Genomic DNA, 21957 nt, shown 5'->3' with positions numbered 1-21957 from the left:
GGTGTCCTTTTCTCATTTGGTCCGTTTTGCTGTGTTTGATAAAAAATGAGATGGTTTCGTCATCTATTATGGCTAGATCAGAGATGGTTGGGTGTAGGTTTGGGTCAAAGGTGGCTGAAACAGTGAATTCTGAACAGCGGAGGAAACCAAAAAAGGCTAACACGAACATGGCATCTAGGGTTCGGGCAGTATGTACTGAGGAGTAGCCTTTGCGAAGAGTGGCTAGACATTTTGAAAGGATTTCTATGGTTATGGGTAACCTGGGATCTGGACTCTTGGGTTGGGTTTTTTCAATACCTTTTAAAAGCATGGCGGTCTGGGGATTAGTGATAGCAGTTGAGGGTGAACCTAACATTAGTTTGTGAAAAAATTGGATTCCGCTCATATACCCTTTAATTGTGCTGATTCGAAGGTGTTTGACTTTATGCAGGTACGATATGAATGATGTTATGGTAAGTAGAGAGAAGTTGGCTAAAGGGATCTGGTGTAAATGATGGAAAGTTCTGAAGCTTCTCCAAGCTGTCAGATAGGTTTGAAGAGTTCCCATTGAGACTGCTTGGAGTATAGTATCTAGAGAGGCGGTAAGAAGGTCTTTGAGTGGATGATTTAAGGGAATATTATAGTTGAATAGGGAGGCACTAGTGTTGGGTGAAGATCCGCTTCTGATGCCGGCTGCCTCAATTTCTGCGAGGATCTGTTGCCTGATGGAATTGATGACAGGGGGAGGTTCCAAGGCCAATGCGTTGGGTGGGATGGGCATTGGTGCTGCGGTAGCCAGCGTGAAAGGCTGACGGGTCTGGGGAACAGAATCAACAGAAAAAGAAGCCGCTGGAGCCGCTTGCGGAGGCAGCCTCACGCTTTGGGTCGATCCGTGGGCGAAAAAATCAGGTTGAAAAGTCAGAGAGGGTGCCGGGGCCTGACTCGTTAGCGGAGGCATCCTCACGCTCGTGTCGGCTCCTGCGGCAAAAACCGGGGCCTGACTCGTTAGCGGAGGCATCCTCACGCTCGTGTCGGCTCCTGCAGCGAAAACCGGGGCCTGACTCGTTAGCGGAGGCATCCTCACGCTCGAGTCGGCTCCTGCTGCAAAAGTGGGAGAAATGTGAGAAGGAAAAATAGATGTGGCCGGCGCTGCTGCTGAACGCAACCCCGTGTGATAGAGAGACGGAGGGGCAGCAGGCCATTGGCCGGGAGAAGGAAGCGGCAGTGGGATGAGTGAAGCCTTTGCCGAGCTCGTGTCGGCTCCTGCGGAAAAAGTGGGAGAAATGTGAGAAAGAAAAATCGATGTGGCCGGCGCTGCTGCTGAACGCAACCCCGTGTGATAGAGAGACGGAGGGGCAGCAGGCCATTGGCCGGGAGGAGGAAGCAGCAGTGGGAGGAGCGAAGCCGTTGCCGCGCTCGTGTCAGCTCCTGCGGAAAAAATGGGAGAAATGTGAGAAGGAAAAATAGATGCGGCCGGCGCTGCTGCTGAACGCAACCCCGTGTGATAGAGAGACGGAGGGGCAGCAGGCCATTGGCCGGGAGAAAGAAGGGGCAGTGGGAGGAGCGAAGCCGTTGCCGTGAGCGGAAGCATGTTCGCGCTGTCTGGCTGGCTTGCTAGCTGACTCGCTTGTGAGCTGGCTGCTGGAGACATCGGCGGGCGACCCAGGCTAGCTGATGGCTTCATGTGGTGTCTTTGAGACCTCCGTGTTTTCCGTGCTTGCAGAGACGAGGAGTCAGAGCTTGCTGTCACGGCTGTTTGCGGGGGTTGAGTAGCCCTCCGGCTATCGCGGAGTAGGCTGAACAGTTGCGCCTTTGTTTGTTTACGTGAGAATGGAATATCTGCATTTTCAAGAGCTAGTTCGAGGCCTAGGATGGACCATTTCTTGTTGTCGGGGATTCCTGGAGAAGCAGAAGCGTATGAAGGTGATGGTGGGGAGCGCCTCTGCGGGGTGCGAGAAGACGGTCCTTTTCTCCTCGGGATTCGTGTAGCAATGCGGGAAGATCGCCCGGCCTGTGGGGAGGCCTCGGGCTTGATTGAAACATCCCGACCGCTGTCGGAAGGCCCGAGATAATCCTGTGTGGTATGGTGAATTTCCTGTGCTGGGTTTGTTTGACTGGACATCTTGCAATAATGTCCCAGAGAATTGAGGGAAAGGACTCTATGATTATTTATAGAGCAGGTACTAAGTTGTTGTGTTGATTAGTGATTGATAACCAGCCGTGTTCATTGCTTAATCATCGAGAGCCAGCCGTGTTCATTGAGAGCCAGCCAAGTTCATTGATTAGTGATTGAAAGCCAGCCGAGTTCATTGACTGATCAGCTCCTCCCAAACCTTGTTTATATAAAACATCATTTAGTGAGGTAATACGTTTTAGCAAATTCTCTGAAGGAATGTTACCATATAAAATATTTAAGAACAATGTCGCACACCTGTTAGTTCCGGTTAGGTGCGTTGGAAGAATAGACAACGAAGTCCACCAAACATTTATAAAAAAAAGGGAATATCCCACACACTATTAACTTGCAAAATTATGCTTTTTGCAAGTTAATAGTGTGCGGGATATTCCCTTTTTTATAAACCATATAAAATATCAAATAAGCTGCCGTCAGATCAATTGCGGCATTCACGCGCTCCTCTGAGGATCTCATTTTCCAAATTGTTCTTTTAAGTCAGAATATAAAAATAACCTGGACATATATTCATACAAAATTTGTTCGATTTGTATTATTAGGGATGTGGAGATGAGCGCATATTTTAAATGAAAATATATTTGGCAAAGAAGTTTAAAAGTTGGCTATTTAATCTTTAACATTAGATTATTTAATATTTCCATTTATTAATAAAATACATTTTTAAAATGTTTGTTCATTATTACTCTTAACGAAAAACTCACCAATAAAATAGTAGCTCCAATGACAAACTTGCTTATATTGCTTGTTTATTAATAAAATGAATTCGACGGATGGTATCTGCGTTAAAACACAAATAAATGAAATATTTAATTGACATAATTTTCATTACTACGAATGCTTATTTGTTCATTATTATTTTTTTATTAAAACAGAACAACAATAAAAATGTAAAATGACTCGCTTATATTAAACTAAACGTTTAACAAAAACGAATAGACGGTAAACATTTTATCCGCCCTATAACATAAATAAATCTAAGATCCTTAGATTTTTCACAACAAATGGTTGGTTTCCGTTTTTTTATCAATATAAAACTACAATAATGTAAAATATGAACAAACTCACCTAAGTTAAGCGAAGAAATGAAACTTGAATCATCTGTATTATCAAATCTTTCCGACTTTCAGATTCACGTGAATTTTGTAAGTGAGGAAATTATTTACACCATATGAGTGCAGTATAATTTAACTAGCGATTGTGCTGTGTTTGTGTGATTAAGCTTTTTGCGCTACAGAGAGCAAAATACTTCAGTCAACTGTTCAAGCATTAAGAGGCACCGAAATGAGGCACTGAAATCTGTGTTCTGATTCGGTCCGGTAGGTACCGCCCATATAGGCTTCGGCGCCATAATGGCACCGCGTTTCGGTACCCAACCCTACCTTTGAGAGAGGCGTTAAACTGAGGTCCTGACTCTCAGGATGTCATTTGATAAAGAGTGGGGTGTGCCCCGGCATCCTGGCCAAACTACTAATCATCCCTTCATATCTAACTGGCTATATCTCTCTGTCTCCGCTCCACTAAAAAGCTGATGTGTGGTGGGTGATCTGGTGCAATATGGCTGCAGTCGTATCATCCAGGTGAATGCTACACATTGGTGGTGGTTGAGAAGATCCCCCTTTTATATGTAAAGCACTTTGAGTGCTGCAGAAAAGCGCTATACAAATGTAAGTAATTATTATTATTATTATTATTATTATTATTTTAATAATAATAATAACAACTTATTTTTATTGTGATTAAGTTTTATTCTAAGTTTTTAGATATGTTTGATTGAGGTAAACTGTATTACAGCACATGAACTGTGAATTATATCACATGTAATGTTAGTAATAAAAAAGTAAAGGGGATACCATGTTGGCATGTGATTTTAATTTTGTGTATTTGACATCTGCAATAATCAAATTAAGATAAAATGAAAATTAGATAAAAAAAAAAACATTTAACCAGTGGTGGCTCGTGACTGCTCATCCGAGGATGCGCTAATTCAAAATAAGTGTTCGGATTGTCACATGTGTGGTTTCCTTTTCCAAAATATGTGTTCTGCTTGTCGAGAGATCCTGTGTGCATCACGTGTTTTGTCAAAATAAGTGCCTGTTGCACACATGTCAAAACCATTTATGATAAAAGAGACGCTCACGTTCACAAAATACACGCTAGACACTTCCTTAACAGTAAACTCTGATTACGAATAAGATTATGCGAGTATCTGGCAAACGCGAACGTCTCTTTACGCAGAAAATATATTTTTAAATTACGAACCACACACATGACAAGCTACATACATGTTGTGACGAACTGCGCATCGTGCGCTTCAAAAAAAGAAGTCACCAGCCGCCACTGCATTTAACCCATTTATAAAGTAAACTTTAAAATTCATTTGGGTTAAAAAAACATTTGCTGGGTTAAAATTAACAACTCATTTTGATCAAGTTAGCCCAGGGCATGTTCTGTCCTATATTCACCCATGTTTTTAGAGTGTATAAGAGATTTTTTATTTACTGTATAGGTTTGGGCTTTTCTTACAAATGATCAATGTCCAGATATTTACTCATGTGCCAGTTAGCTAATGTACGTCCAGATGATTTAGCCTGAGGATATCTCTCACTTGGCAAAATCAGTTTGAGCTTATAAAGTTTAAATGGTTTGCTTTTAGTCTTTCATACTCACCTAAATGATTTGTCCAACTCTACAGTCATCCCAATGTAGTACTGAGCTTGTGATCCTTCACTTCTAGATATCTATAAAAAAGCATCAGTTAGTCCTACAAAAATGCTTGTGAATTCCTGTGAACTATAGTAATGAGCTTAAATATTGTGAAGCCCAAACTGAAAAAAAGAATTTGAAACACTTAAAATATTTCTTTAACACAAGGAGTAAACAAGGGGATGCTGTCAGACCACCGCTTTCACATTGGCAAGGAACACATCCCAACTGTTTCCGAGAAGCCAGTGAAGAGCCTAGGTCATTGGTTTCATGCCTCCCTTAACCCCCAGGGGTCCAAAAACGTGGGGACGCGTTTTGACATGTTTTCTCCTTATCATAGCAGAATCAACTTAAAATACTCCATCATTAATAATCAAACACTTACGTGTTTGACATCATTTGAAACTCTGAAGGGTCCTCTTTAATTAGTGTACATTCACAATAACAAGAGATCTTTGTGTTTTTGTCAAATAAAGAAAATAAACAGGGTGCGCATTCAGACATTTCTTTCTCCGCCAGCTGTCTCTCAAATCACGTTACAAAAATCAGTTGAAACTCCGCGAATACTCGTCACACAAACATGATACACATATCCAAAGAAATCCTGAAATGTCTACTTTTAAACAAGCTAATTATAATCAAAAACAAATATTTCCTGTTTATATAATCTGCATTGAAGTAAAGAGAGTACCGTTTTTCCTGGCTGAGCTCATTATCTCTAATGCGGTCACGCCCTCAGGCTGTTGACATGGTAATGAAGAGACAAGCAGTTTCAACAATAATAAACAAAGCGTAAAGTTTTATCAGATTTAAAGACTTTACCGCATGTTTGAATTATAAACTTTATACACACACGTGAGGAATATCTTCATTTATGTCTGGACATTGAGGAAGAGAAGGGTTTATCTTTAACGTTACCTAAGAACAATGGAAGACGCAATGGAGAAGGATATATTCCTGAAGAAACTGTAAGTCATTTGTCTTCATTTATATTTGCTATCATGTAATATGTTATGGCTTGTGCAGTTCAGCCTACATAAGCAACATCAGCAGACTGCACGCTTCGGATTTAAAAACTTTCGCATTGTTTACAAACGAGGGCGCGTGATTTCATGTAATGGCGGATTTCATTGTTACATGCTGTACAGTGTTAGACACCATTATTCACCGTTATCCTTCATGGCAACTTTGAGTAATACTGCACTGGGGGATCTGCTGTAATATGATATTGTTTACATGCAACCCATTCCATACATTGCGCTTTACACGCAACACCGTTTATTATGAGCTCGGCGTTGTTTACACGGAGACGCGAGCTCGCGCACATCCATTTGCAAGGTGTTTTTAAAGTTCATACTCGCTTACAGAAACGCGTTTAAAACAGAAGCTAGACGATAAGGGCATCTGAAAACAGTCATCTGAAAACAGCTTTTTATATAACTAATTATTGCAGATGTTTATCTGAGATACTAATTTAGTTTATGATAGTTTATCTGAATGTAGTGCTATCATTTACCCATCAGTTATGTATGTAAGGGTATTTCTGTGGACAATTTATGCTGACAGCTGTTCATAACTCTCTTACAGGTCTGCATCCCTCTCATCAGTACAAAACTATGAAGTGGAAAAACATATTCACACTCTTTGAACATAAAGTTATATGGTAACATGAGCCACATGAAGTTTACAGCTCTGTTGTTTATCAGTTTCTTATACAAGTTAAGTTTTTTAACAGGGTTTGTTTCCAAATAAAACAAAATAAAATGTCCTTCTGACCTTCATTTCTATTTTGATTATATTGTTAACTTCTTAATAAACCTCAAACAAACATGTTCATTTGTCCTCACATTCTTTACTGTAGTTCCCTCCTGCCTCATTATGCAGCCCATTATGCGAGCCTTTGTTTGCTAGCTGTCAATCAATCCTTCTCGCATACGGCCACTCTAAACAAAAAGTGTCTTACAAATTCTAAATCAATATATTGGTTTATGTGAATGAGTAGGCAGGATGATTTTCACATCATTTTAAAGAAAAAACTCTAGGCTACTAGATTCTGTTTAGGAAAGTCTTGTTAAAACATATTTAGTATGGGTTTTGTGAACTTAAATCAGTGACTTAAAATTTTAGCTTTTTAAAAAACCACGCATAAACCTTTTTCTCTGAAAAATACAAACATGTACATACATGTAGCTCATATAATATTTTAGCCCAGTTTGTGCTGAACACAGTGGTATGAGACACTTGCCATTATTATGTTTTAAAGCAACTGAAAAAAGACCAAATGTAAGAGCATGTCAGAACCTCTGACAGTGTCCCAAAATGGTCGGACCCCAGAGGGTTAAAGACAAAGAGCAGGTAGAGCAACTTAGGAAGGAGGTAGCCAGTGGCCTGGAGAACATCGACAGAACCTTGCTTCCGGGCAAGCTGAAGCTCTGGTGCATGCAGTATGGACTACTTCCACGTCTCCTGTGGCCACTAACCCTCTATGAAGTCCCATTCTCAAAGGTGGAAAAGCTAGAGAGATTGGTCAGCTCATATGTAAGGAAGTGGCTTTCCCTTCCCAGATGCCTCAGCAGTATTGGACTTTATGGCAAAGGGATGCTACACCTGCCCATTTCCAGTGTGGGAGAGGAGTTCAAGTGTGCCAAAGTGAGACTGGAGATGATGCTACTGGATTCGAGCAATCCATTTGTAGCCCAACCTGCCCCCATCTTGGCCACCGGAAGGAAGTGGAACCCGTTGGCTGCAACTGAGCAGACAAAGGCAGCAATCAGGCACAAGGACATCATGGGCCGACTGCAGGAGGGGAGGAGGGGTCTTGGACTTGGGGACAGTACACCAGTGTAGAACAAGGCCTCTCCATCTCAGAGACGCAAGATGGTGGTCCAGGAGGTATGTCATGAATAGGAAGCAAGAAGGTGTGCCCAAGCTGTGGCACAGGTAAAGCAAGGGCAGTGGATGGCATGGGAAGGAGTGGAGATAAGGAAGATCTCCTGGAAAGAGCTATGGGAGATGGAGGCATTCATGGCAAGCTTTACTGTCAGGGATGCCTATGATGTCCTGCCTTCTCCCACAAACCTAAGCCAATGGTTTGCAGAGGACCCTGCATGCCCTCTTTGCCAAAGTCTAACAACACTGAAGCACATCTTAGTGTGATGCAAGATCAGCCTCACCCAAGGCCATTACACCTGGCGGCACAACCAGGTGCTGAAGTGTCTTGCTGCAGGGCACAGGACTGGAAGCTGTTGGCAGACTTGAACAAGAAACTCTGCTTCCCAGCTGAAATTGCAGCCACCAACCTGCGACCAGCCTCGCTCAAGCTTGTCTACATCATTGAGCTCACCGTGCCCTGGGAGGGTGCAATAGATGAGTCCTATGAATGGAAAAAGCTGAGGTGACCGATGCGCAACAACAAGCCTGGAATGTGAAGGTACGCCCAGTGGAAGTAAGTTGCAGAGGGTTGATAGCCACCTCAACATCCAGGCTATCCCGGGAGATGGAATGCGAGGAAAGGCAGTCAAAGACCTTTCTGCGGCTGCGGAAAAGGGAAGCCAATGGCTGTGGGTGAAGAGAAAAGACTCCGGCTGGGTCTTCAAGTGAGTTGATGGCACCTAGGGAGTGAACCTGGGACGATGGGATTCACTGCTGAACCCTCTGAAGGTGTTGTCAGTGAAACACCCAGGAAGGAGGGCGCACACTTGACAACCCAAAGGGTGTCATTACTCAATTGACCATCCCACGGAGTCGCAACGATGCCTCAGGTAAGTATTAAGGGATATCAACATCAATTCCTATACAATAGACCGGTGTTGTTGGGTAATTGTAGTAGTTTTCCACCATTTGCCACTGAACCTGTATTAACGACAACAGTGGGGCCTCTGGTCTTAGTCAAACGGGTTGGCATGACTGGTCGGGTTGCGGTGACATTTTGGGTTTTCTTGTGGTCTTGTGTGTTGCGGCAAATAGTATGCCATACAGAACCGTTTGCCACTGAACCTGCATTAATGACGACAGTGGGCCTTCTGGCATTAGTCAAACGGGTTGATGTGTATGGACGAGTTGTGGTGAAATTGTGGCGTTAGCCTAAGGTTAGGTCATGTCAAGGGTTTATGCACTGAGTTACGAGAAAGGAGCAACCTCAGGAGATGGAAGGGCTGAGGAGTAGTGTGGCAGAGGGTCACTCAATTAACTATCCCACAGAATCTCATCGGTGCCTCAAGTATGCATTAAGGGATATCAACATCAAATCCTATACAACAGATAAGCATTTAGCAGCAGAGTGCAAGACAAACTGGAAAACTTTTAGTATTTTTATTTTACCTGCTTCCATAAAAACCTCCTCTCAGTCTGACCATTAATGACAACAAGATCAGCATGATTCTTCTTACAAAAGTCACGAGCTTCTTCCATAGGGTGCCGTTCCTTATTAATGAAATACTGACTGCCATTGTACTGAATCCAGCCATCAGACGTCTTGTTAAATTCTATAGTGAGAGGTAAAAGGATAAAATCTTGATTTATGTGATTTATAGCTGCAAAACATTTCTGAAATGTTTCTTTTCAACACACGTGGCTTCAATAATACAACATTATAAGATAATAGCTATTAAAATGTATAGAGATGTTTAGTAGACTCAAAGCAATGCTACAGAGAAGTAGTTTTTAATCTATAGGCAACAACAGTATTGCAGGGGGGCACCAATTATTACTAGAAATAATAATACAATTGTTGATATATGAAGAGTTCAGATCCAAAAGCCGCTAAACGAGCCACCTCCGTCCAAAATGAGCTTTTTCCGTAACAGGAGCATGGATGTCTTTTCTGTGTCACTACCACGGATTTCTCGTGTCATTTTATTTATTGTTTTCTCGTTGTGATATCCGTGCTCCCGTCACGGAAAAAAGCTGAATTCTGTGATATGGAAACAGATGAAGTGATCAAATTTTTAGTGACTATAACACAGATTTGCATGAGATCATGTGGTTTTAGGCAATCTATTAATAGTCTTAAAAATAAAAATGTTAATTAACAAAAAATCATGCCAGACGCATGTAGGGTTTAGAGTTCTGAATCTGAACTCTTCATATGCAATAATGTCTAGTATAGTAGTGTAGTTCTCCATCAGTGGGTTGTGCTGCATGGGAGGGGGGTGCATAGAGAGATCGCAAAGGGGTTAAAGAGTTTTTCAAGAAAAAAACAGATAAAGAGCATCAATTGGGTACTCTTAAGAAAAATATACATAAATGGAAAAAAACTTGAATAAATGAACATGAATAAATAATAAGACGGATTCCCTCTCTCTTACATTGTCTTTCTAAATCGCCCACTAGTGGCAGTGATAATTAACTTTTAATTTAATTGAAAACTTGATTTCTCACATCATAACCCCTTTAAACGTTCGACCGTATAAGACTCTTCTATGTGACTTATGTTGGTTAAAGTTTGTGTACTGATGTTTTAAAAAGCATAATCTGGTTAGATGAGGTAATATGGAGAATGTTATTATTGAAGATGTATTACTCCATATCACAGAAACTCACATTAAACATGAATCTACAAGAGAGCTACGTATAGATCTAAAGTTGAGCAACATGAGAAACAGGTGAATGCTGTTGTATAACACATACACAAGTGAATCTTTACCTTGAATGACTGATGTTGATGGGGATTTTGGATGTGTGCCTGTAAGAAAAAAATGAAATTAAAATAGTTTTCCTACGGTGGTGTTTCAAAGTCCTTCCCTGCATCTAAAAGAGGTTTGTTGAGTATGGGGTTAATGTACATGCAAATGCTTTTATCCAAAGCGACTGAAAAGATTATCACAAAAATCACACAGGGATGGATTTTTCTTGAAAAAACAACACATCAACCCAATTATTTTACAGCTACTAGCCAAATTAATACATATCTGGATGTAAATATTTTTATTTTATAATCGAATTGTTATGTAAGAAATAGACTCGAGGCTGAGCTGTATTGTGAATAAGTCACAGCTAAAAGGCATTGTTAGGCACGACATGAGGCAGAGTCAATGCAAGACCTATAGCAGCAACTTATTTTTATAATACAGTTGCCCCACAATACAAACATTAAAGCAAAAATACAACATCACAACTTTCATGAAGTAAAATCACTAAAAGTCTTTCTCCTGTTGGAGAAAAAAATACTGTACTATGACCACCAGTAGCAGAGCGACGCCATCTCATTCATTTCAATGGAAGCTTGGCAACTTCGGCACTCAAGTGAAAGTGTCTATTGGCAACCGGATGGGCGTGTCCAGCAACTTTATGCAAATTATGAGCGATTTTCTGGAGCGACTACACTGTAAAAAATATGCAGCATTTTTTCAAATCAACCAAGTGCAAGACTATATGTCACATGATCTTCACGGGATCTTTACACTATGTGTGTTAATTCAAGCACATGTCCTGGAAATCCCGAACACATTTTCTGTGTATTTCCATAATCTCTGTGTGATAAAGAGCTTTAGTTATATGCTGCATTTGGAGTTTTTTTTTTAAATGAATGATGTCTATTGATTGTTACCATGATTGAGAGGTGTGTGTTCAGTGTAGAGGACACGAATTTCCGTGGGATAGTCACGGATCTCCGCATTTTTCTGTGGCCCTGCCATGGACTGTCTTTTTCCGTGGCATTCTCACGACAATGGGGGCTTCCGGCCTTAGTCAAACGGGTTGGCACGTATGGTCGGGTTGCGATTTTGGTCCTTTCGTGTGTCTTGTAAATAGTATGCAATATAGACCCGTTTGCCACTGAACCTGCATTAACGACGACAGTGGGGCCTCCAGCCTTAGTCAAACGGGTTGGCATGTATGGTCGGGTTGCGATTTTGGCATTTTCTCGTGGTCTTGTAAATAGTATGCAATATAGACCCGTTTGCCACTGAACCTGTATTAACGACGACGTATGGTCAGGTTGCGATGTTGGCGTTTTATCGTGATCTTGTAAATAGTATGCAATATAGACCTGTTTGCCACTGAACCTGCATTAACGACGACAGTGGGGCTACAGGCCTTAGTCAAACGGGTCGAGAGGTTTCATTTTCTCCTAAAGACCGGAAGGTGACCCTTAGTTACCATATATACCGTCGCAGTGGGCCCCCAATTTGCAAAATTCTCAACTGTGGATAATATAATTATGCAGCAATAGTTAGTCTGTCTGAAACTAAACTGATTAAACCACATCACTGTGTGACACTTGCATTACATGTGAACGGCCCCTACGCTAATATGATTTTGTTTCTCTCCCTGTCTCGTCCTCGACCCCGAGGACAATGGGACAAACAGACCCAGTTCCGGTAGATGTGAAAGTCGGCACACCTCTGATCTACTGGTCGTCCTTCAACGTAATGCCGAGCTGATGCCTGACCAACGATCACCGGCAGAACCCGCTTAATCTCCTTATCCGTTTATATGTGTGTATATACATCTCCCAAGGGTTTTTCCCTCCTAGGACTTTTTTTTATTTCCTCGGTTAAACAGCCCGGGGTTTTTTTCTCCTAGGGGGTTTTTTACCCCGGGGAGGCAGCCTTCTTGGGCTTAACTTAGCTTCCTCTTCTAGACTTTACATTAGTAATATGCTCGCTTATAATGTCGAGTCATAGCCACAGCAAATTTGACTGCTTATGCTATCGTGTATTATGTTGTGCTATCTATCGTTTTTCTGTGCTTTTACTGCTTCTATTAATGTAAAGATGCTTTGAAACAATTAAGTATTGTGAAAAGCGCTATATAAATAAAATTGAATTTAATTGAATATCTCTTTGTAAGAAAATCTGCTCGCGCAAATCATTGAATTCACGTTTGGTTTGTTAGGTTGTTTAGTAAAGGCAGTTACAACTTGATTAAAATTAATCAAGCACATCTGGTACCATTAATTTTAATCCGCTCCTATGGTTTGCCATAAAGAATTAAATTGAGACTTAGACATATTTGTGATTCTGAGAAGTTCAGAATAGAGAAGTTTCATTAGAAATGACAGTGGTAACATCGGGGTGATGTTGACGCAGTTTGTGTGTAACTCATGAACTGATTTAAAATTGTATGTAACCCTGCTTGCCTCACCATAAAAAATAACAATAATGATAATAAAGAATATATTCTGTGTGTTAGAACTTGTGAGTACTTCATTTCATCTTCTGAATGAAAGCTCGCTAAATCACCACCAACAGCTCGACAGAAGTCACGCGCTTCAAACCACGTCTTCTTCTTATCCTTTGTCATTCTATAGATCTAAGAAATACATATAAAAACTGTGATTGTCCACAACACAAATAATATGATGTGTTTTATTTGTTAATAATTATATTAATATTAATGTTGCATCCTTATAATGTTACATTTCTAGATTTTGTGTTCTCTCTGTGCCTTCTGTGACATTTTTTAAAAGTGTGTTAATGCTGTTACAGATGCTCAGTGTTTCAGGAGAATCGTGTGTCTTCACATTTACCTGAATACAACTTCCTGGATCTTTTTTAATCCAATTATCCGGGCAGCTGGGAGGTCGTGTGGTCGGAGGCTCTCGGGTTGTCGTGACTCCTTCTGCCATTTTCTTACAGATGTATTTCTGTTTAGTGTTACATGCCAATACATCCCATAATCCTGCTGAAGTTCCTGTTAACATTGCTACACAACCTCGGTGCTTATCTGAATGTGAAAATACAAAGACGTGAGAAGTGAAACTCTTGTAGATTTGACTTTGATTGATGTCACACAGACCGAACACAATGAAACTCATCAACATACCTGGCATGCCTACATTAAAGTGTGTAAACTTGACTTTAGCACCATTGATCCACTGGAATTGCTCAGTCTGATGAGTATTAGACAAACCAATCCAGAAATATTTCTCATGTCGAAGACCAACCAGACTGATGAGAAACGCACTCTCATATCTAATAGCAAAGATACAACATTGTATTATTAATTTCTGTAATTTAGTAAAGTATGAATATCATCTACTCACCTGCTGCCAATATCAACCAGGTTAGCTGCGGTCTGCTCACACGTCAGTTTGGCATCCTCAAAAGTTTTGGTTTCCATGGCAACATTATAACAGTAATAGCCAAACCTAAACCAACCCTGTGACAAGACATTCTCACTATCACCAAATGTCCCTTAAATATAATTTACATCTGTATATTTACACAACACTTAATACACAACAACACAACATCAATAATGTCTCATGACCACATAATAGACAGAAAACACACAGAAACTGTAAAAATATATTAACAAATAGACTGAAGATACTTTCATGATATATGTCATATAATTGACTTTACTTGGCTTTGATATGTCAGTGTGTTTATTGTGTGACTTTATTGTGGTTATTAGTTGACTTTCTTCATTATTTAATGTTGGTTATTGAAGTAAAATAAAGTGTAGGAGGTGATGCAGACTCACAGCTGGACATCCAGGACTGATGACCTCTGGAGATCCTTCAGGTTTAATGGAAGCTTTCTTCTTACAGATGAAACCATGAGCTGACTCACACAGATGATCTGACCACTTTCCCTCCTATTACACAAATGTAAATCATCACTAATGAAGAATTATTAACATAAAACAATCAGAAAGAAACTATAGTGAGAACGAGGAGCAAAAAGTAAATAAAAACTACCCACCTGTCCTCTGATAAGAACACAATCCTCCATTCGATTTGTGATGTGTGAAGGTTCTCCAACAAACCATTTAGTGAAGGTGACGTGTGATCTATCTGACCACTCAAACAGATTCTGAATCCTTTGATCATTAAGACCAATCCAGAGCTCATCAGTCGACACTACACAAAAACACTAACGTTTAAACCACCAACTGATATTAAATTATTAGAGGTGCAACAATAACAACTATTTTGATAAAAAAAAAAACATTCAATGATTGCTTTATTTGTATGTTGCCAAACAATCTTCTTCAAACAGGCATCATATTACGTGCTTTAGTGTCAAGGTCACCACCATATTGGACCTGGCAAGAGCGATCTACAAACAAACCGAAGTAAACAGAGCTGTGGGGTTTTTAAAAAGCAAACTAATATTTATTTTAACTGTTATTATTAATGTTATTGTGCTTTCTATCCAGAAATGCTTCAGCTCCACCATTAGTGTTTTAGGACAGTCCTGTCCTGTCCAATATGGTGTTGAAAGTGGCTTGTGGGACAGGACACTGTTTGCATTCATGTATTTTTTATTTCTTTTGTCAGACAACAATGTGTAGGTTTTTTGTGTTACTAAAACAATGAAGTTGTGCACACGTACTGTATCCAGTCTGTGATATGATGAAACTGTGTTCTTCTATGTTGTGAATGCTGGCCAGATCTGATCCTTCTCTGTGACACTCAGCCAAAGCATCACTCCACGTCTTCTTGGTGCGCTGCAGATAATAACAGTGACCGGCGTACGGCACCCATGCCACTGGACAGAAGTTAGGCTGATCTTTCCCTGATAGAGAGAGAAATAAAGAGAGAGATAAACAATACGATTGACCGAATATGGGCTCTGTGAGTGTGTTCCCAAAAAATTAATAAAGGATGTATTCAAACGTTATGAAAGAGGTATAATATGGTGTACCGCAGGGATCAGTTCTAGGCCCTATTCTCTTCTCATTATACATGCTACCTTTAGGAGATATTATTAGGAAACATAACATTCCTGAAACTGTTGAAACCAACTGGATTCTCAAAGTGGGGTCCAGGGACCCTGGTTGTCCACAATCCATACCCAGGGGGTTTGCAAAATAAACTGCTATAAATTATAAAATTGTGCTGTATTATTAAATGGGGCAAGACAATACACTCTTTTATGAGTGATGCCATACAAAGGTATTCAGGTGGACCGCATTCTGGATACAGACCGTGAGATACAAACAACAATTAAAAAAATCTTTTTTTTTTAAATGTGCAGCATGGTCAATTGTGCGCTCAGGCAATTATTGTAATGATCTTTTGGTGCAATATATTTTTATATACTCCCAAAAGCACTTCATTTAGGAAACATGAGATTGTGTGTGCACATTGTTTTTCTCTTGTTAAAGAAGCCCTACATTAAGAACTGCAGATGACGTGCTTATTTTATCAACTGTTAAAGTTGAGTTCATTCTCAGACAGCATTTTTTTGTGATTTCCCAAAAGTTTCACAAAATGCCTTCCAGGAAAATTTTCTTCTAAAAGTATATATAAACATACAAATATATTCAATAAAAGAACAGACCCTCTGCTTTCAAACAAACAAACAAACAAACAAACAAAATGGGGAAAAAACTTTTATATATTTTTTCTTTACTTATAAACTATTATGGTTTTCTCAAATGCTAAAACACAAAAGCCAATCCTCTAAACCAAACGACCAGGGCTGCGTTCCCCAAAACCTTCTTAGCTCTACGTCGTTCTTAAGTTGTACCTTAAGCTGTACCTTCTCGCTAATACGTGTTTCCCGAAACGTTCTTAGTTACGTATACCTTCTGTAAGTCATTCGTTCGGAAGGTTGGTCTGGAGCACTCTTAGCTATACCTTATCCCACTTGACTCCGCTAGGGGCCATCACTGTGATAAAAGCTTGTGTAGATTGCAGTCTATATAACTAAATATCTGTTTAAAAAAAGTTGAAGTACACTCCGTGTTAAATTAGGCATTTTTTTTATTTAAAGAATAAAACATTCCCATAATTAGACATTATTACACTGATGGTTGTTAGATTTTTAATATTTTTTTCCAAAGGAACATCAGCTTCGAACTATTATTACAGGCTAAAAAAACTATTAAAAAAACATTTTGGGTGCAGGAAACCCATGGCAGCTAGCTATACAGCGAATCTTAATATTTCATTTGTGCATTTAAAATCCGTTAAATCTTTAGTTTACCGGCTATTTTCGCTGCAATAAAACAAATCAAGTAAAATCGCATGCCACGGGAGCACATTCATCACAAAATCATAATTGTTGATTTTCCTAAATATTATTATTGATGTTAAGTCGACTTTGCATCGAAGTTTTTAATATTTTCTAACTTTGAGGCAGCTGCATTATATACACTCAAAAGAAACTGCTCCACTTGATTATTGCTTGTATAAGGTCAACAAATTTTCCACATTAAAATTAATCAAAGCTAAAATCTAAAACAATCATAATATATATTTATTATATCATATAATATATATTTTTATGTTATATTTAAGGTAAACAGACAGGTGCGGCTCCAGAAATGCGTCCATTAAGCGTTATCCGCATTGTAAACGCGCTGCTTGCATCCAGTGTCCAAGTGAACTAAAGAACAACAATTTGTTTTTACATATTTTAAGTGTAATGCCAAGCCAGGTGACTTGCACGACCCACCTTATTCCCCTGTGTAACGCATTTATTGGGAACCCCTAATATAAATTATCCTTTAAAGTGAAAAAATAATGGATGCATTGGAGCAGTTTATGCATTATACTTTTGGACATGAAGTTGCGGGTTTTGCACGGGTTTGATATAAAATAAAATATACAAGGTTTATATTTAGGTTGCAATTTGAAATATTTTTACCAGATATTCCTAATAAAGGTAACTTGAACTATTTCTGAAATGTTTCTTTAATAAATAACATAACTCAGCGAAGTACCTATTACATAAAGTGAACAATTGATTGTCGAGCAATCGATATCAACCTATTCAGCACCATCGCCATGGACAGCACCTGGTAACATCGTACGTAAGAAAGTATACCTTAAGAAACCCGCTAAGGTACAGTTCGGGAAACACGCCTAGAAAAGGTAAACCTGTAGTTAAGGTTTAACTTATCGGGAAACACAGCCCAGTTGTCTAAACACATTTACTTAATCTAGCCATCATTTTCCAGTATCATAAACACATTTCATATGAAGACACAATTCACAAAACACAATCCTCCATTCTCATAAATCTTAACAAGTTTTTCTTTGCTAAAACACAAGTTGCAATAGAACTCTGCTCATATTCTCAAATGAAAGCTCATGTGATGCAAAATGCTTGCCACAGTCAGCAATATTTGAACACAATGAACACACCTGGCGTCATTCATTGCACACAACGATTGAAGACACTTGTTGCTAATGCTGTGACCACAAGTATAAAAGCAAGTTCAGAGTGCACAGCTTGCTGAAGATTGCAAACAAACACAATGGATGAAGGCAGAGTCAGGGGAAAAGGAATTCGAGTCAGACAAGGGAGAAGAGCTGGCCATGGAAGAAGAGGAGCAGGCCAATGAGGATGAGGAGGAGGCCAACAAGGGAGAGGAGAAGGTCCAGGAGGGAGAGCAAGACAACCTTGCACCATCATTACGGACAAGATGTGAGCAACAGTCATTGACCATGTCATGGTCCATGGCATGACAATGGCTGAAGCAGGACTAAGAGTCCGTCCAAACCTGAGTAGGTTAACCGTGGCCACTATCATCAGGGCATTTTTGGAGTTGAAAGAATGTCAATGGTGGGAGGGTTGCCATATTGACAGCGGCACAAGAAACCCTTATTGTGGATATGGTTTGTGAGAACAATTTCATCAGACTACGGGAGATCAGAGACAAACCGTGTGTCTCAATTCGTTCCCTAGCTCCCGAGGTCGTGAATCAGTATATCGTGTACACAGGTTCGGGCACTGGTAAGGACCCTAGGTCACTTCACATTGGGACAATGTTCACTTATTTTTCGGTCACGTGGCTATAAGCGCGTTGTAATCACTCACAGCTGTTACTCATCAACAACCGGCAAAACCAACATCTCTTTGACTTAATTTTAAAAACAGTACATTGTGAAAAATGCTGTCATTATTCTCTTACATATCTGTGCATAAAATTGGAGGCATATAATTACATTTTAAATGTAATAAATATATTTACAATTTTAAATAAATATTATTATTTTAAATATTGAGTAGATTGTGGTTCCTTACTGTGTAGCAATGTGTGTTTATATTTACAACTAAAACAAAAAGTTCTGTAACATTTCATACAGTTTATTGAGTTGGATCACGTGATGTTCGGTTGGCGAGCTTCAGAAAAGGTCACGTGATTTCCGGTTAGGGAACATAGGGAACATCGGTGCTCACTGGTTTTTGCGGTGCATTGTGGGAATTTTTAGGGAACGAACGTTCCAGTGCACTGAACGGATTTTGCGATTGAGACAGCCCTTAAAATGGCTGACTCCCTGATCAGTGCCCTGACTACTGAACAAGGGAGCTGATTGAGACACACGGAAAGTCATTGCCGATAATGTCAACTTTGAGAGCATTGATAATGTCAGCTTGGCCACAATAGACCGGATTCTCCGGCACCAAAAGGTCTATAGGGTTCCCTTTGAGCGCAACTCTGCGCGACACAAAGACCTACGTTACGAGTATGTGCAAGTAATTATACATCCATGTTCACGGTACAGTTAGTGGACATATTGTGTTGCTCAGTGGCCTACATTACAGTTTTTTCCAATTGCTAACACACAATTTTGCAAACTAGTCTGGTTTTATCAAAAAACTTTTTACAAAAAACACAATTTACAAAACCACACACCCAAATAGGAAAATACCACATATATCCTGCAAAATAAAGCACTCCAACCTAAACTACATATAACATTATCAAAATCAAACTTTGACACAAATTGGAACACACTTCATTCATATTACCAGATTTTTGTCTAACCAACTACACACAGTTGGGCATAATGAAATGTGCAGGTTTCTTTAGTATGCTTTGCCATAATACTAAAATATGTATTAGATTGTTCACATGCACAAAAATATTTGCAGATACACACACATGCTGTTTAATTTGTTTTATTTTTCACCAAACAAGTCACAACACCTCGTCCACATCACTGGCAATATATTCCCTTGCCAGACATCGAGGGAAGAAGCGCCTTGAGCGCCTTATCCATCCCTAAATTGCACCAACATCAATCTCATCACATGCCTCTTCCATAGCCTGCAAAAAAGGCATGTGCACAAAGGGCTGGTGGTCATATACCTTCCATATACTGTAACTCTTCTATGGGGTTCAAAAATGGCAAGTATGGGGGGAGGTATTGCACAATAAATGTTTGGTAGTCAGTTTTGGACTGGGGCTGCACGATGAAAGCTCACGTTGTGCCATACTACAACATACCGGTTTCTTTGGTCTGCATCATTCATACACTCTGATGGTATGAGAATGTTGTGGAGTCTTTCTAGAAATGTGAGAATATGGGCTGTGTTGTATGGTCCATGGTTGGCATGACGGTGGAGGACACCATGCATATTGGAGATGGCAGCACACATTGAGTACGTTTACATGCACAGAATAAGCTGATAACTCTCAAAAATCTGCTTATTACAGAAAACTGTTTTCATGCGTTTACATGCAAATCAATAAGCCGCCTATGCAGACAACTGCGTTTACAAGGGAATTGAAGACTTATCAGTTTTCTCGCAGGCAGTGACGTCACCACCTATAGTACACAATAGTCATTCAAAAAGTCGACGGCATATCTGTCTTAAGCTATATTGTTGTATCTCTTCTCGTGTCTGCAGAACCTGTAAATGTAACATGAGCTGCTATTTTAACAGTTTCTCTGTCAACTGCTTTAGTCAAGCGGAGACTTTTATGCGTTACTTTGCGCTTACTTCCGCGTGTGACGTCTATCTTTCATACGCGGAGACATGCGCACATGGACAAAACCGTGAGAAAGCCGCTAAAGGTGTTTACATGCCACGCAAAATCGGCGTAATGAACAAAAAACTACCTGTGCCGATCGGTTTTTGCTTACGCCTTTTATGGGCTTTCCCCGATTAAAGAAAACCTATTTACGCGTTGACCCCACGTGTTATCAGTTCATTAAGCATAATCGGCGTAAGACTGTGCATGTAAACGCACTCATTGTGATGTTCCCACCACGTTAGCCAGGAACATCTATAATGGCTCTGTGGCCAATGACGTTCCTGTGGTCTTTTCTAGTGCTTACATCCTGATTGAAGTGTTAACAATTAACCATTCAGGTGTTTGGGCAGGTGGCACATATATTGGCCATTTAGCTTGTGTAGTGTCATTTTGAATGGTAGTGTTTTGAAAAGGCAAACATGTGACTTTATGTCAGATTGTTGTGTCTTGTGCAGAGAACCGTGTTCAGTGCATTTAAAAAGTGCCATTGTGAATTGCAAAATGTGTGTTAAGCAGGAAATGTGTTTAGACTTTTGGAGACTTGAGAAGAGGTCTTGCTCTCTGTGTGTCAGTTTAAATAGTTGTGCTGTTCATGTCATTTTAATGTGTTAGCAATTGGAAAAAACTGTAAAGTACTTCTGGACAATACTGTGCTACCTTTGACTGTTGTTCTGAACACTTGTGTACTTTCACTTTTCAGGGGATATTACAGTTGGACGCGATGGCAAGACCTCATGAGTACCTCTTCCTGGATGAGGCTGGCTTCAACCTGCAGAAACTAAGGCAAAGAGGCCGTAACATCATTGGCCAAAGAGCCATCACTGAGGTTCCTGGCCAACGGGGGGGGGGGGGGGGGGTTATTACTCTTTGTGCGGCAATGGGTTTGGAGGGGCTTGTACACCAGCATGCTGTCATTGGGTCTTACAACACCTAACGTCTCCTCACTTTTTAGAGCAGCTAAAAGACATCCTCCTGGACCGCCAACAACAACACCCTGATCATGTTTTCAAAAGTACTGTTGTGTGCAATAGATTCTGTTTTTGCATTGAGTTGTGTTACAGTAGCGTACATGCAGATTTTTCTATCCTCTGCAGAGATCAAAGAACATCCATTACTGTAAAGTTTCTAAAAATATGCTTTGGCTCTTATGAAACAAAAACCTACTCACAAATTGAGCATTGTGTTTTCAATTGTTTTGCTGTAGTGTGTAATGATGTGTATAGTGTTTACATTTTTGAAAGCTTCGAGCCTCTCTTTTGGTGTGAAAGTTTGAGTTTTGAAGTGAGAAGATGTGGTTGTGTTTATGTAGCTTTAGAAAAGGGTGTTGTGTTTAGACATTGGGGAACATGGAGGAAACGTTTGTGAAATGTGTTTTAGCATTTGAGAAAAACTGTAAAAGAACAGTATGTAGAATT

At 40.0% G+C, this 21957-nt stretch overlaps 1 protein-coding gene across 2 annotated transcripts in view; it reads right to left on the bottom strand.

Annotated features, from left to right (window-relative positions):
* The window catches only part of LOC129453284 (macrophage mannose receptor 1), a 218648-nt gene that overhangs the window by 110080 nt on the left and 86611 nt on the right, over window positions 1-21957 (bottom strand). For both annotated transcript variants that reach the window (XM_073859579.1, XM_073859580.1), the window contains exons 14-15: window positions 9197-9360; window positions 4841-4911 (exon numbers count right to left, since the gene is read on the bottom strand). In XM_073859579.1, the coding sequence (XP_073715680.1) occupies window positions 4841-4911; window positions 9197-9360 (235 nt within the window). The remainder of the gene's footprint in view (window positions 1-4840; window positions 4912-9196; window positions 9361-21957) is intronic.

This window comes from Misgurnus anguillicaudatus, chromosome 21 (genome assembly GCF_027580225.2).
Source record: "Misgurnus anguillicaudatus chromosome 21, ASM2758022v2, whole genome shotgun sequence".
Taxonomy (NCBI): domain Eukaryota; kingdom Metazoa; phylum Chordata; class Actinopteri; order Cypriniformes; family Cobitidae; genus Misgurnus; species Misgurnus anguillicaudatus.
Note: the sequence above shows the minus strand (reverse complement) of the source record. Positions and strands in the feature narration are given on the sequence as shown.